General features: G+C 35.6%; 1 protein-coding gene across 3 annotated transcripts in view; it reads left to right on the top strand.

The window, feature by feature from the left end:
• VPS13A (vacuolar protein sorting 13 homolog A) overlaps window positions 1-12,733 on the top strand; it is a 244,795-nt gene that overhangs the window by 58,554 nt on the left and 173,508 nt on the right. For all 3 annotated transcript variants that reach the window (XM_046022052.1, XM_046022053.1, XM_046022054.1), the window contains exons 18-20: window positions 4,064-4,253; window positions 4,338-4,452; window positions 12,458-12,594. In XM_046022052.1, the coding sequence (XP_045878008.1) occupies window positions 4,064-4,253; window positions 4,338-4,452; window positions 12,458-12,594 (442 nt within the window). The remainder of the gene's footprint in view (window positions 1-4,063; window positions 4,254-4,337; window positions 4,453-12,457; window positions 12,595-12,733) is intronic.

The following is a 12,733-nucleotide window of genomic DNA, read 5'->3' as shown; positions in this document are numbered from 1 at the left end:
GGCTCATCAGGCCACACAAGGATGTGGCTCACTTACCATAGTCACTGCTGTGCTCAGAAATAGACGATGATAGAAAGTTAAATAAAAATGCCAAAGTGCTTTCTTTCTGAAATGTAGTGGTCTTCATTAAGCAATTCCTTGGTTGGTGTAAGTTTTTCACTGATTAAATTCCAGGCTTGCGGAGATGTTGACTCTTGCAGTTTTTGCTAGCTTAATGGTTGTCGCAGCGGAGAGAGTAATTCTTGGAGCACCTTGCTTGGCAATTTTCCATGATAATACTCCTCCATTACCTTTTTTTTTTTTTTAAAGACTTTATTTATTTCTTAGAGCAGTTTTAGGCTTATAAAAAATTGGGAGAAATGTACAGAACTTATCTCCATACCCCCTGCACATGCATAGCCTCCTCCATTTTCAATATCAGGTGCTAGTTAGTCAGGTAAAAAAAATTTTTTACCAACAACGAACCTGCATTCATTGACACATGATACTCACCCAGAGTTCATAGGTTATATTGCCATTCACACTTGGTGGTGTGTTTTCCTATGGGTTTGGACAAACATATAATGGCATGTCCATTATTACAGTATCATAGAGTATTTTCATTGCTTTAAAAATCCTCTGTTCTGCCAGTTCATCATCCTCACCCCCAACCTCTGATCTTTTTATTGTCTCCATACTTGTTGCTGTTTTCAAGAATACCATGCATGCAGTTAGAATCCTACGCTATGTATCTTTCTTAGAGTGACTTCTTTCTTTCTTAGAGTGACTTCTTTCACTTAGTAATATGCATTTAAACTTCCTTTATGTCTTTTTTCATGGTTCAGTAATGTGTTTGTTTTTTAGTGCTTAATGACATGCCGTTATTTGGCTGCAACACAGTTTATCCATTCACCTACTGAAGGCTGTCTTGGTTGTTTCTAAGTTTTTGCAAGTATGAACAAAGCTGCTGTAAACATTTGTATATTTGTATTGTATTTGGTTTTTGTATTGACATAAGTTTTCATCTTCTTTGAGTAATTACCAAGGAGTATGACCGCTAGATAATATGGTAAGAGTTTGTTAAGTCTTATAAGAAACTGCAAAACTCTTTTCCAAAGGGACTGTATCATTTTGCATTTCCATTAACAATGTAGGGGAGTTCCTATTGCTGTACATCCTTGCTTTTATTTGACATTGTCAGTATTTTAGATTTTGGCCACACCTGATAGATGTGTAGTGGAATCTTTATTGTTTTAATTTGCATTTTAAAAAAGATTTTTATTTTTTTGAGAGAGAGAGAGAATGTGAGAGAGAGCACAAGAGCGGGGAGGGAGAAGTAGACTCCCTGCTGAGCTCAGTCCTGGGACTGCAGGATCATGACCCAAGCTGAAGACAGATGCTTAACCCACTGAACCACCCAGATGCTCCTGATTTGCATTTCTTTGACAACCTATGATGTAGAACATTTTATCATCTGCTTATTTGCCATGTATGGGTTGTCTTTGATGAAGTGTCTATTAAGGTTTTGGCCCATTTTTTTTTAAACCGTTTTCTTCTCATTGAATTTTAAGAGTTCTTTGTATATTTTGGATAACAGTCTTTTATCAGATGTGCCTTTTGTAAATATTTTTCATGAACTGTGACTTGTCTTTTCATTTTTCATTCCCTTAACATCTACCATAATCTTTGTTGTTTATTATTTGTTGCTCTTGTTCTTTGTTCCCTTTTTTTTTTTTTTTTTTTTTTTTTTGGGGTCTTTCTTGCCTTTTGTGTTTTGAGTATCTTTTTTTTTTCTCCCTAAAGTAGGCTTCACACCCAGTATGGTGTTCAGCATGGGGCTTGAACTCACAATCCTGAGATTAAGAGCTGTCATCAAGAGTCACATGCTTAACTGAGCTACCCTGGCTCCCCAGTTTAATTGGTGTCTCATATGGTTTTGTTTTCTCTCCTTTCTTAACATATCAGTTACAGCTTTTTTTTTTTTTTTTAAGTCTCCTTTCAAATAACAGTGTAGCATTTCATGAGTAGTGGGAGTACTTAATAATAATAAAAAAAAAAATCCTTAATCTGTTTTCTAGTTTCTTGTATTGTTGCTGCTATTCATTTCACTTATATGTGAACATATGTAAGTATAAAATATACATAAGACATACATGTAAGCATATATAATCAAACATGTTGTTACTATTATTTTGAATATATTAATTTGATTAATAAAATAAGTTAAATAGAAGTTTTTATTTTACCTTTACTTTTTTCCTCTTCATCTCTGTTCCTTTGTGTAGATCTGAATTTCTACCTTACAGTATTTCTTTCTCTCTAAATAATTTTTTTTAATATTTCTCAAAAGACAGGTCTAGTTACAATAATTTCCCCTATTTTTTTGTTTGTCTTAGAAAGTCTTTGTTTTAACTTGTGAAGGGAAATTTCGTAGGGTACAGGATTCTAGGTTGGAGAATTTTTTTTTCTTTTTAAAATTTTCACTACACTCTTTTTGCTTCCCTGGCTTCTGAGAAGGTAGCTGTAATTCTTATCTGTGCTTCTGTATATGTAGGGTGGTTTTTTCCCTTTAGTTTCTTTCAAGACTTTTTCTTTATATTTATATTTTGTATATATATTTTATATTTCTTTATATTTTTTGTAGTTTAAAAATATGCCTTGGTAAAAAAGTAAAAAAAAAAAATATGCCTTGGTGTAGTTTTTTGATTATTTGTTTGCATTTATTCTGCTTAATGTGCTCAGACCTTTGTGGATCCATGGCTTAGTGCCTGACATTATTTTGGGGAAATTGGCAGTTCTTCTTGTTTAAAATCTTCTGCACTTTTCTCTTTCTTCTGGTATTCCTGTTATACATATGGTACATCTTTTGTAGTTGTCCACAGCACTTGGTTATTCTGTTCTGTTATTTTAGTCTTTGTTCTCTGCTTTATTTATTTTTATGACTTTGCTGATATATTCGCCAGCTCAGGGATTAATTCCTCAGCTGTGTCTATATCCTAATAAACCCATTAAATGCATTCTGGTTTCAGTGTTTCTGATCTTTAATGTTTATTTTTGTTTTTTTCTTAGGATTTCCATCTCTCTGCTTACGCTGTTCATGTGTTCTTGCATGTTGTTTACTTAGTCCATTATACACCTTAGCGTGTTAATTGTTTTAAATAGTTTTATCACATTAAGTTGGGTTGTTTGCCTTTTGGGATGCTATGCTATTTTTTTCTTTGTAGCCAGATGTGAAGTACTGGATGAAAAGAACTATTATAAATAAGCCTTTAATGATTTGGTGTAGGATGTGCAGGAAAAGGAAGCGTTCTCTGGTACTGTGATTTGCTCTCAGTTTTTTAATGATCCCTTGCTTCTGGTCTGTGAACTTAAGACGTTTCTCAGTACTCCCTCTCTCCCTGCCTTTGTGGGACAGAATGGCTGGAGTTGGGGAAATTGGGCATTTCCCTTCTTCCATATGGAATAATAGACCTGACTGAATTTGGGTATTTCCCTTCTGTAGATATTTTGACTTTGATAATACTTAATTAGGTTAAGCTCTAGTTAACTAGTTTCTCCAAAGAGCATGTTTTTTTTTTTTAAAGAAGAACATAGTGCTGTGTCATATTTTTTAAAGGGCTCCTTTTCCCCTTTTCTTGCCTGAAGCATGATGGGTTTTTTCTCCAGTATTTTTTGTGGGAACCTGGTCCAGTTCCTGGAGGTATTGTGGAGGGGGGCTCCTATGATTGGGTCCACTAGAGTTGTCCACTTTGAATCTCCAGCAGTTCAGGAGAATGAAACAGTTTAAATTTTCCAATCTTGGCACTGGTATACATGATAGTTTTCTTTTGTGAGCTTCTGCTCTGGGAATCTGATTCCCTTCATGATTTTTTTAAATTTAGAGATCAGCATGTGAATAGGGATGTTTGTGAATTAATCTGTGTCCATTCAGATCAAACAGTTGTATATTTTCTTTGATGTGAGTGGGATGAAATGAAAATTGAAATTGTTTTCATTAATTTTTACTGTATTTTATGTTTAAAAAATACTGTAAAATGTAAAATTGGATTGATAGCTAATTTTTGTCCTATCTTTTTCCATGTAGATTTGAAACCAAAATTGATTCATTTCATGTTACTGGCTTACCAGAAAATTCAACAAAACCCCGCCTCCTGTCTTCATTGGATGATGCTACATCACTCTTCCAAATTATATTTGAAATAAATCCTTTAGATGAAACTGTTGCTCAAAGGTGTATCATAGAAGCTGAACCTTTAGAAATGATATATGATGCAGTAAGCATTTTTTTAATCACTAAGTTTTAATGTATTTGTTTGCTTTGACTTTGTACCTAATGTTAATGGTACTTATTTTAACAGAGAACAGTAAATAGTATAGTGGACTTCTTCAGACCTCCAAAAGAGGTAAATCTAGCACAACTCACTTCAGCGACTTTGACAAAACTTGAAGAATTTCGTGATAAGACAGCAACAGGTAAATGCTAGTATTAAGCTCGGTATATTAAGAATTTTATCCTATACTAAACTTTTATTTATTTTATTTTTAAAAATATTTTATTTATTTATTTGATAGAGATCACAAGTAGGCAGAGAGGCAGGGCAGAGAGAAAAAAAAAGGGGGAAATTGGGCTCCCTGCTGAGCAGAGAGCCCGATGCCGGGCTTGATCCCAGGACTCTGGAATCATGACCTGAGTCCAAGGCAGAGGCTTTAACCCACTGAGCCACCAGGCGCCCCCTATACTAAACTTTTAGTCATATTAAACTGATTTTAGTAAGGTATACTTTAAATTTATGCTTCTAGACTAGATATAGTTTAGTTGAAACTAACCCGTACCATTATATTAAAAATTCAGGTGTAACAGTAATCTTTCTTATACTCAGAATGGACAAACCTGCTATCACATTTGAAATTAATTGCATATTGTGTTAGGATTTTTGGAATTCTGTTCATAAGAGAATGAACCCCTCATTTTTCTTTCATGTAATGAACTCCAGATTTTAATACAGTGCCCTCAGAAAATAAAAATTCCATCCTTTTTTATTCTTTTGAAGAGTTTTTATGAGATTGGGTGTTATTTTTTCTTCCAGTATTTTACCTAATTGAATAGTAGAACCATATGAACTTGGAGATTTCTTTGTGGAAGATTTTAAATTACAGATTCCATTTTAAGATATATTTTAAATATATGTGTATATATGTGTATTTAAATATATATGTGGGGGCGCCTGGGTGGCTCAGTGGGTTAAGGCCTCTGCCTTTCGCTCAGGTCATGATCCCAGGGTCCTGGGATCGAGCCCCGCATCGGGCTCTCTGCTTGGCAGGGAGCCTGCTTCCTCCTCTCTCTCTCTCTGCCTGCCTCGCTCCCTAGTTGTGATCTCTGTCAAATAAGTAAAATCTTTAAAAAAAAAAAAAATATATATATATATATGTGTGTATATATATATATGTATATATATTATATATTACATATATAAATACATGTATTTAAATATATGTGTATATATGTGTATTTAAATATATGTGTATTTAAAATATATAAGATTATATAAAGTTGATCTGTATGATTTTAATGCCTTGCAATTTCTTGATACTTGCTTTCTGGCTTGGTATATGGTAAGTTAAAAAAATGTTTCACATATGTTTGAAAAGCCTATATTTTTCGTACCTATACATATTTTTAGGTCATATTTATCAGGTACTTCAAGTCTTCTGTATCCTTATTGGAATTTTTTTCTGTCTTCTGTCACCATGTTCCAGTAGTTCTTCAGAGAAACAAATGAAAAATAATGTCACTGTGAATATGCATTGGTCTATTTCTTTAAGATTTGTCATTTTTTTCTTTATAAATTTGCTGTCAGTAGGTACATGCATAATACAAAATTTTTCTCCAATAAACCAAATCTTTCCTTTATATGAAGTTGACTGTATTTTTTATAATGTTTTAATTTTTTTCCAATTATATTTTTATTTCTTTTTTCTGATATTAGTATGGATGTTCTAGTTTTTTCTTGGTTTGAATTTGCCCATTTTTTTTTGTTCTTTTACCCTGTATCATTACTTTTAGATGTGTCATAACAACAACATGCAATGGGATATTTCTCAGTCTGTATTTATATACTTTTTTCTTTTTTTTGCCTTTTTTTTAGCATTACTTTGTTTCCCTCCACCTCCTCACTATACCATTTGAAACAAACATTCTCTTTTTTTACTCTAGTAATTAGGACATATTTTTCTCAAGATCGAAATTTAATAAATAATTTTTACCCTCTCTGTCATTACGAGGACTTGAACAGTTGAACTCCCATTTACCATCCTCAGCACGTACATGCTATTGTTATTTCTTTGTTTTACTTTTTAAAATTTTTATTCAAGTATAGTTGGCTTACAATCTTAGTGATAGGTATACAACATGATTAGCCAATTCTACACATTACAGTTTTTTTTGTTTTTGTTTTAGAGGAAGAGAGAGTGCATGCATGTGCTCGAGGTGGGTAGGGGAAGAGCAGAGGGAGAGGAAGAGAAGGAATCTTAAGCAGGCTCCAGTGAGTGGAGTGTTAATGTCCCCTATTAAGATGGTATTATTATCAATGTATTTCTTTAATTTTGTTATTAATTGGCTTCTGTAATTGGCTGCTCCCACATTAGGGGTATAAACATTTATAATTATTAGATCTTCTTGGATAGATCCTTTAATTATGATATAGTTTCCTTTTTCATCTCTTACTGCAGTCTTTGGCTTAAAATCTAATTTATTTGGTATAAGGATTGCCACCCCCCTTTATTTTGATGTCCATTAGCATGGTAAATTGCTTTCCATCCCCTCACTTTAAATCTAAGGTGTCTTTGAGTCTAAAATGAGTCTCTTCCAGACAGCATATTGATAGGTTTTGCTTTTTATCCAATCTGATATCCTGTGTCTTTGGATTGGGGCATTTAGCCCATTTACATTCAGGGTAACTATTGAAAGATATGAATTTAGTGCCACTGTATTACCTGTAAAGGAACTGTTTCTGTATATTGCCTTTGTTCTTTTCTGATCTATGTTACTTTGGGCTCTCTCTTCGCTGAAAGGATCCCTTTTAAAAAATATTTCTTGTAGGGTTGGTTTGGTTATCACAAGTTCTTTTTGTTTCTGTTTGTCCTAGAGGCTTTTCTATCACTTCTGTCTTGAATGACATGCTTGCTGGATAAAGTATTCTTGTCTGCATACTTTTCTCATTAAAACCCTGAATATATTAGTCCTTTCTGGCCTCCCAGGTCTCCGTGGATAGGTCTCCTTCCAGTGTAATGTTTCCAACCTTGTAGGTTATGGACCTCTTTTCTGGAGCTGCTTTTGCAATTTTCTCTTTGTCTCTGAGATTTGCAAGTTTCATTATTATATGTCAGGGTGTTGACCTAATTTTTTTGATTTTTTGAGGGAGAGTCTCTGTGCCTCCTGGACTGAGATGCCTGTTTCTTTCTCCAGATTAGGGAAGTTCTCTGCTATAATTTGCTGTAATATACCTATTGACCTTCTTGCTCTATCCTCTTCTGGGATGCCAGATTTTCTAATATTTTCTAATATGCCAGTTTCACTTTATGGTATCACTTATCTCTCACATTTTCCCCTGGTGATCCAGTAATTGTTTGCCTCTCTTTTTCTCAGCTGCTTTATCCTCCATCATTTAGTCTTCTATATCACTATACACTCTCTTCTGACTCATTTATTCTAGCATTTAGAACTTCCATTTTTTATTGCATCTCATTAATGGGCTTTTTTTATTTCAACTTAATTAGATTTTAGTTTTTCTATTTCTCCAGAAAGGGATTCTCAAGTGTCTTCTATGCTTTTTTCAGGCCCAGCTAGTATTTTTGTAATTGTTATTCTGAACTCTAGTTTGGACATACTCATGTCCATACTGATTAGAACCCTATCAGTAAGTACTGTCTTTAGTTCTCTTTTTTGAAGTGAGCTTTTCCCATCTTCCCATCTTGTCATTCTGTTCAGAGAAGAATAGATGAATGAGAGAACAAAATACTCAAGTGGCAACAATGATCCCAGAGAAATATATACTAACCAAATCAGAAGAGAGCTGAAACCAAAAAAGAACAAAAAAAAGAGACTATAATCAGACAGATGAACAGAATAGATCAATACACTGGATTTGGTGTGTATTTTCATCTGTTTGTTAGAAATCTGTTTAGAAAACTAGATCCCAAACTTGTAAAGAAAGAAAAACTTATACATGTACAAGATTAAAATTGAATACAATGAAAGATAGACTATAACCGTGAAAATGAAAAAAGTTGAGAAAAAACAAGAGGAAAAATAATCGAGGGAAAAAAAGAGATATAAATAGGTGAATGGAACAGAGCAATATGCTATATCTTGAGTGTATTTTGGTTAATTTGTTATAAGAGACTACATCTCAAAATTGTAAGGAAAGTAAAACATATCTATATAGATATATATGTATATATATATCAAAACAAAATTAAATATTTTGAAAGAGAATGTAACTGTAATGATGAAAAGCAAAAAAGGATTTTAAAAAATGAAAAAATAACAAAAAAGGGAAGAAAAACAAATATGATCAGACAGGTGAATAGAACAGGGCTATACACTAGATTTTGGGTGTATTTTGCTCGGTTAGAAGTTACTGCATCCCTAGATTGTACGAAAGAAAAACATGTATACACAAAAGTAAAATTAAATACAAAGAAGGGATAAAATGTAACTAAAAATGACAGATTTTTAAAAGAGATTTATTTATTTATTTGTCAGAGAGAGAGAGGAAGAATATTGCACAAGCAGGAGAAGTGGCAGGCAGATGGGGAATCAGGTTTCCCTGTCAAGCAAGGAGCACCATGTGGGACTCCATCCCAGGACCCTGGGTTCATGACTTGAGCTGAAGACCCTCAACTGTGTGAGCCACCCAGGCATTCCCTATAGAAAGTTTTTACAAAGGAGTTGATAAAATAAGAAATTGGTTATAAAGGAACAAGAAAGAAGTTAAAAAAAATTAAAATTGGAAGATTAAAGAATCATGGGGGAAAAAAACCATGAGTTCTGTGTGCTGTATTCTAGTGCTGGAGTTTTGCAGTTCTCATTGATTGGTAAACTTGGTTTTGGCTGGATGTTCTTGCTGATCTTCTGGGGGAATGGCCTGTTGGTTTGATTCTGCAGTATATTTGCCCCAGGTGGTACTGTACCGCCCTTGCCAGGGGGCCAGGTTAAGTAATCTGCTCCCATTTGCTCTATGTGACTTTTGTTTCCTGAAGGCTTTCCATGGAGCTTTAGAGGATGAGAATGAAAACAGCAGCCTGCCAGTCTCTGGCCTGGAGCCGAGAGCTCGGGGCCCCATTCCTCACTGACCCCTCAGAGAAGAGCAGTCAGTCACTCCTGTTTCCCTGGTCTCTGACTGCACTCCAGCCTGTGGCTGATCATTTCTGTCACAGGTACACCAACCCGTTTTGAATCTCCAAACCCTGCAGACTCCTGCAGCACTCTCCCGTACTGCTCCCCTTGGGGAGAAAGAAGGGTCTCCCTGGTTCTGCCACTTACTGGGCCCCTTCTGGAGAGGAGTCACCTGACTGTGCCCTGGTGGCAATTTATGGCAACCCTTAGCTGAGAGCCTAGCCAGCTTCCCTGTTCTGATGTCTAGGAACTCTGCGGCACTCAAGCACCCCCAGTCTTCCTGTGACCCCAAGGATCATGCCACCACACTGTCCCACCTAGGATTCCACCCCCAATTTGCTGCCTGATGGAGACTCCCTCCCCCCTTGGTGTATCTCCCCACATAGCGCTTTGGAGTCACTTCTCTGCACCTCTGCCTTTGCAGAAAGTGGTCGCTTTTCTATTTGTAGAGTTCCAACTGTGCATTTCTTAGATCTCCAGTTGAGTTTGCAGATGTTCATAATGATTTGATAGCTATCAAGGTGAATTCCTTGGACCAGATGAAACCAAGGTCTCCTACACCTCTGCTATCTTGGACTTCTCTCCAGATGTTAAATATTTTAAGAAGTGGAAGTCATTAGTATTTTAACTTCTAATACTAACAGGCTTAACTATTTTAAGTCTGTTCTTCTAACTCTTGTTTTCTTCTGTGCACAAATAATGTTATTATTAGAATAAAATGTTAATATTATGAAAAAGTGGGGTGCTAGTATAAGTTTTTAATTAAAAAAGTTGAATAATACGTTTTAATGCTTCTCCAGAAAGCTAAAATTACCAATTTGGGAAGAGATTCATCTGTACATAGTTCTATCTTTTTTGGTTCTTTATTTTCTCTCATTTTTTTCTTTTACTTTTCTTTCTATATTAGCCTCTATTTTTTTTTTTTAAGATTTTATTTATTTATTTGACAGAGATCACAAGTAGGCAGAGAGGCAGGCAGAGAGAGAGGGGGAAACAGCCTCCCTGCTTAGCAGGGAGCCTGATGTGGGGCTTGATCCTGGGATCCTGGGATCCTGACCTGAGCAGAAGGCAGAGGCTTTAACCCACTGAGCCACCCAGGCGCCCCATTAGCCTCTATTTATTATCCTCTTCCTCTAGAACCTGGTATCTTTCTTGTATTATTTTCTTCATTCTTAGGAGTGAAGGTTTTCAGATCTTTTCCACTTTGTCAAGTAGGGGGATCAGCTTCTAGAACATAACCAAGTAATTAGTTACCGTTGTCAAATATGATTGTTTTGACAGATGGGGTCATTTATGAAAACCCTTCATTTGAGAAATAAGGCTCTGTGCTAGGATCGTAGTAATTTATTTCTTTCAGTGATCTCATTTATTTACTCAGTCAAATATTTATCATGAGCCAAATCTATATTGGATGCTGTGCTAAGTTTTGGAGAACAAAGTAGTGATAAAAACAGATGTAGTTTTTGCCTTTTGATGGATGTGATGATCTTAAGATAGGACAGACATAAAACTAAGTGTCATCTACTTAAAAAATTTAAAATTCACTTAAGTATATTATTTTAAAGAACATAGGAAAAGTAGTTGTAAGAAGTACCCACTGCCATCACACTGACCTTGTATTCCCTGGCAGGATATCTTTGTCTTCGCCAAGGAGTGAGTTTCATGCCATGTTGAGGAAAGTGGCTGGAAACTTGCTCTCTGAAACTTACTTGAACTTACCCTCTGATGTGATGGGGAAGCTGTTCCTGGGACAGTCTCTCACTGAATGCATTCTGCTGTGACACCGAGTGAAGGGGGTTTTTAGGGAAAGGATGGCTGTTGGATAAAGTCACATCACTGTAGGATATTGGCTGAGTGAGCACGCTGACACTAGGAAGCAACACTTTGTCTTCCTGCAGTGTCTTACCAAGGGTTTCCTATCTCCTTTAGTACTAATTTGCAACAGAAAAGTATCGAAAATGCTCAGATACACTTTCACGGAGCACGCACATGGGTGAGTTTGGAGATTATGGAGGAAACAAATTCTAATTGGCCCAGATGCTGTGAAGGAAATGAGAATAATGGGTTATCGCCATATAGTTTTGATGATAGGGTCAGAGAATAGCTCTTTGAAAAAGTAACATTAAGACCAGATGTGTGTGTGTGTGTGTGTGTGTGTGTGTGTGTGTGTGTGTGTGTGTGTAGGACCCACCCAGCTGAAGAGTATAAGGAAGAACCTTCATAGCAGTGGTAAAATGTGAGGGTCCTAGCCTGGGACAGAATTGGGTGATTTTGGCAGCTCCAGAAGGCTAGGTCGTAATGTGGTAAGCGAGGGGTAGTGGAATGATGTTAAAAAGGCAGGCACAGTGTCAGTAAAACAAAACTTTGAAAGTCCTTTTAAACAATTCATATTTTGTTCTAAGTGCAGTGGGAAGTAGAGGAGAGACACAGTAGACTTATATCCAAAACTAAATATTCAACGTCCCCCTCTTCTGTTAAGAAACAAGCTAGACAGATCACTGTGACCTGGCATCCAGAAAACTCTCATTGAAAGTAAGGCCTAAGGTGAGATTTCCAGGGAGTATAGGACTTGGATTTGTGGAGTCAGGAACACATGGCACAGATTATTTTGGTTGAGGAAGTCTTACTGTGGAGATGGAAATTAGGGTAGAGAAGTGCTTAACAGTGTGAGACCAAGAATACTGAATGCCAGATTATCCTTTCTGGCAGCTTCTTGGGACTGTCGTACCTGACTTACTCAGCAAACAGACGAGCAAAGCCGTGTTGTCTGTGTTTGAATACAGATAATTTGGGGGAAAGAAAACAAACAACTATGCTGTAGTCAGTTCTGTACGTAAGTTCCAAGCTTACTGAATGTTTCAGGAAACATAATTTTTTAGATATGTCTGTCCCTGGTTTTATCCAAATTGAGTTTGTGGATCAGAAACATTTCTTTGAGGAATGATTACAATTTTGTACCCAGTTATATTTAATAAGGAGTGTATACACACATTGATTAACAGATTACATTATGTTGAAGATACATTGCTTAAGGTATTTTTAAAATTAATACTTCACATTTTCAATTTAAATTTTCTTCAGGTCTACTGTATATTATTGAGACACAGAAAGTTCTTGATCTCAAAATTAATTTGAAGGCTTCATATGTTATTATCCCACAAGATGGAATTTTTAGCCCTACATCAAATCTTCTTCTTTTGGATCTTGGTCATCTAAAGGTATATGCTAACATTTGCCCTATAATATAATATTTAAGATGTTTCCCTGTTTAAAATGTATTTTGTTTTTTAAATAGCTTGATTTGCTCTTATGATTATTAGCTTTATGGTAGATTGTAGGATTGATAAGTCTCTTTCC

The sequence above is a fragment of the Meles meles genome, chromosome 11 (assembly GCF_922984935.1).
Source record: "Meles meles chromosome 11, mMelMel3.1 paternal haplotype, whole genome shotgun sequence".
NCBI lineage: Eukaryota > Metazoa > Chordata > Mammalia > Carnivora > Mustelidae > Meles > Meles meles.
Note: the sequence above shows the minus strand (reverse complement) of the source record. Positions and strands in the feature narration are given on the sequence as shown.